This window comes from Charadrius vociferus, unplaced genomic scaffold, assembly GCF_000708025.1.
Source record: "Charadrius vociferus isolate BGI_N301 unplaced genomic scaffold, ASM70802v2 scaffold14, whole genome shotgun sequence".
Lineage (NCBI taxonomy): Eukaryota > Metazoa > Chordata > Aves > Charadriiformes > Charadriidae > Charadrius > Charadrius vociferus.
In genome coordinates, this window is record NW_009648876.1 from 7211269 (window position 1) to 7214424 (window position 3156).

The 3156-nt window shown below is 46.7% G+C and overlaps 1 protein-coding gene across 1 annotated transcript in view; it reads right to left on the reverse strand.

Moving 5' to 3' along the window:
• Nucleotides 1-309: 309 nt before the first annotated feature.
• The window catches only part of NFKBIA (nuclear factor of kappa light polypeptide gene enhancer in B-cells inhibitor, alpha), a 13760-nt gene continuing 10913 nt past the window's right edge, over nucleotides 310-3156 (reverse strand). Inside the window, exons 3-6 of the mRNA XM_009887014.1 lie at nucleotides 2453-2663; nucleotides 1868-1956; nucleotides 1490-1750; nucleotides 310-976 (exon numbers count right to left, since the gene is read on the reverse strand). Coding sequence (XP_009885316.1) covers nucleotides 929-976; nucleotides 1490-1750; nucleotides 1868-1956; nucleotides 2453-2663 — 609 coding nt within the window. The 3' untranslated portion in view covers nucleotides 310-928. The remainder of the gene's footprint in view (nucleotides 977-1489; nucleotides 1751-1867; nucleotides 1957-2452; nucleotides 2664-3156) is intronic.

Here is a 3156-nt window from a genome sequence, read left to right on the forward strand (position 1 = left end):
GGGCGCAGGAAACGACACCTACGTCTGCTTCCAAAATTAGCTGCAGCAGAAGGGCTGAGAGCTGCTTACTTGTCTTACCACTGCTGGGGTGAACCACCTGAAACCCCTGAGCTTGTGACCCCATCGGTCTACTAGGTGCTAAGTGTTTCTTAAAAAGTCAACCGGGTGGATTCCCACATACCTCATGACAACGAGGTGGGCAACGAACCATTTCACGGACCAGGTACAGTAATCTTTTTTTAATAAATACATAGCTCACATGTACCAAAATAATTATAAACAAAAAATGTACAGTATTTACACAATATACAATTGCTAAAAAGTGTAGCAATTATGACACACATGGTGTGAAACACACTGTTTCCAATGCCCACAGTTAACATCATTGCTACTTTCTCTTAACAGCCAGGAGGTCACCAGTCCCTTGGTCTGGAGTCCCTTGGAGTCACCTCCTCCGCTTGGGACGCCCCACCGAGAGCAGCTGAGGTCGGGCCAGTGAGGCCAGGGAGCACCACCAGCCCAACACAAATTAGCACAGAGTCTCCGAGACGATGGGATGTTGGTACAAGCCCGCCCTTGCCACGAGAGGACACGCATTCCTCGTGGTACTTAACGCCACAAGATTAACTAGTAGGTTGGATGCGCAGTCTGTTACCTTCGCAGGGTTGAGAAGATTGGCTATGTGGCTCTTTATCAGGCGGTGTGAATAATCACAGATCTCTACTGATGTTACACATCCCACTGCTGTATTTAAACACAGGCCAGGACCTGGAACCGTCCTGTTACAATTACATGTTCCTCGCTGGGCAGTGTAGTATTTCCCTCCTGGTTTTTCCCTCCGCGTTGCGACTTTCTTTTTAAATGAAGAAAGTCAGTCTTTTTTCTATACATATGTACACAGTCACTTCTTTTCACAAAAAGCTCTGCTTTAAAATGCCAGCTGTCGTCCTCCAATAAGGCAGTCATCGTATATAAGCTGGAAGAAAAAACAAAAGGCTGTTAATGCAAAGCTCTTACTGGGAGTATCGTATCCACTCTGGGATAACTGCCAAATCCTGCATGCCCTGACTTCAGCAGCGTATAGAATTTCTACACTGAAATGGTTATGTTTGCCATTTCACAGCAATGGGAATGTTAGAAAAACAAATGCTGGCGAGGAGAAAACCACCCATTAACTTGAATTTTATCTCACAAGGTTCTGTAGGTGTCAGCCATAGAAAATGTTCAGAGCGTCCTGTTGTGTGAAATTAACCTCTGTTCTCTCGTGTATTTTTTACATTTTATTCTTAAATTTATTCTATTTATATGCTTGCCCCAACTGTCATCTTGCTGATGGCTGACAGTGTAACCTTACTTTACGGTCTATTTATACCCGTCTGTTATATAGGTAAGAGGTCACTGGAGCATGTCATCAGAGCGGCACCAACAAAAAGAACTACAAAGGGCAGGATTTTCCCTTTCTCTTGAAAAGGTACAAATAGCCACTTACTTCATCCTCTGTGAATTCAGGCTCCGATTCACTGCTCTCCTCGTCCTCACTTTCTGGCAACATCTGCAGCTCGGCTGTGGTCAGCTGCTTCAGCTGTTCCTGTATGCTGGAGTTGTCTCTTCCCCACGTGAGCTGATAGGGGGAATAGCCCTGGTAGGTCACTTTGTTCACGTCCGCCCCGTGTTTCACCAGAAGCGACACCAGGTCTGAATTCTGCAAGTCAACAGCCAGATGTAGCGCCGTTCTGCCATTGCATGGCTCCTGCGTGAAAATAACACAAGGTCTGGCATGTTAGGAGAGCCACAGCCGGTGCTGGACCTATTGACTCTTATGACTACACAACCCCACTCAGCTAAATTCATGGTATACATTACATACCTGAGCGTTTACGTCTGCTCCCAAGGACAGCAAGTATTCAACAATCGCCAGGTATCCTTGAATAGATGCCAAATGGAGACATGTATGTCCTGCAAAACACAAATTAAGGGAAAATTTGAGTAAGTCTAACGTAATGCCCGATCATTCAGTTAAAGTCAAGATGATAGGACAGGACGATATCTTAAGTTTGCGATTCATCCATGGCAAAAGGATGTTTTCCAGAATAGCTTTCCAGCTTCCAGTAAGTATGAATAACAGGGCTGGATTTTGGAAAGATTTCTTAAGAGGCTTTATTCCAGTGTTTGACTGCAACTTATTTTAACTAAAAAAAAAAAGGAGCACTACAAAAGTACTCCCTAAAAATACAAAAGTCAGAGCCATGAGAGGCAGTAAGCAACGGTGAGGAGGCCTACGAGACAGTGACATTTTAAAGAAGTCAGACACTGCCGTGTGCTTTGGGCTCTCAACTCTCAAATGGGCATAATGATCCTTCTCCACCTCTCCAGAGATCTTTGAGCTCTGGGGGACAACTACTCTACCCCTGGTACACCACACCGACATCGATGTACAGCAGCGTGCCCGTACCGTTGTAGTTGGCTGCCTGCAGGACAGGGAGGAGGTGGTGCGGCTGGCAGTACTGCGTGAGGACGCTGACGCTCCTGAGGGAACCCTGCTGGCAGGCAATGTGCAGGGGGGTGTTTCCTCGGAAGTCCCTGATTTCCAGGTCGCATCCGGCCTTCAAAAGGTGCTCGGTGATTTCAGGCTGATCAGTGATCACTGCCAGGTGAAGAGGAGTCTGCAGGCAGAAGAGAAAATGCAGGCCTGTAAGCTACACCGCAAACTTGGCAGCAACGTCTGGACAAACACGACCCCTCGACCGCTTGGCAATTTATGCCCCCGATTAACACCGCATCCCAGAGACTCAGTTCTTTATGCTTCCTGACATGTTGCATAGTTGCCCTTTAGTCTGGAAGTGATGAACTTAGGCCTCTCCGGATACCGAACAGTCAATCCATATGAAGGGTATCATTAACATCCCAATAAAAAGGGATGCAACCCATTGCATCATATTTGAAAAATGCGGGCGTTAAATGGCACTCTCAGAGGAGAGGAAGCGTTGTACTAACGCTGGCTGGAGCCAGCTGGGGACTTTCCTGAATGCGGGCTTTGATTTACTATCCATCAATTAAAAACAAATAAATTTAAAAAGGACTTTTTTTGAGGTGGAATTTCCCCAGAGGGCTTTCGTGGGGGCGGCGGGGGCCTACCCGGATTTGGGGGCCGCGGAG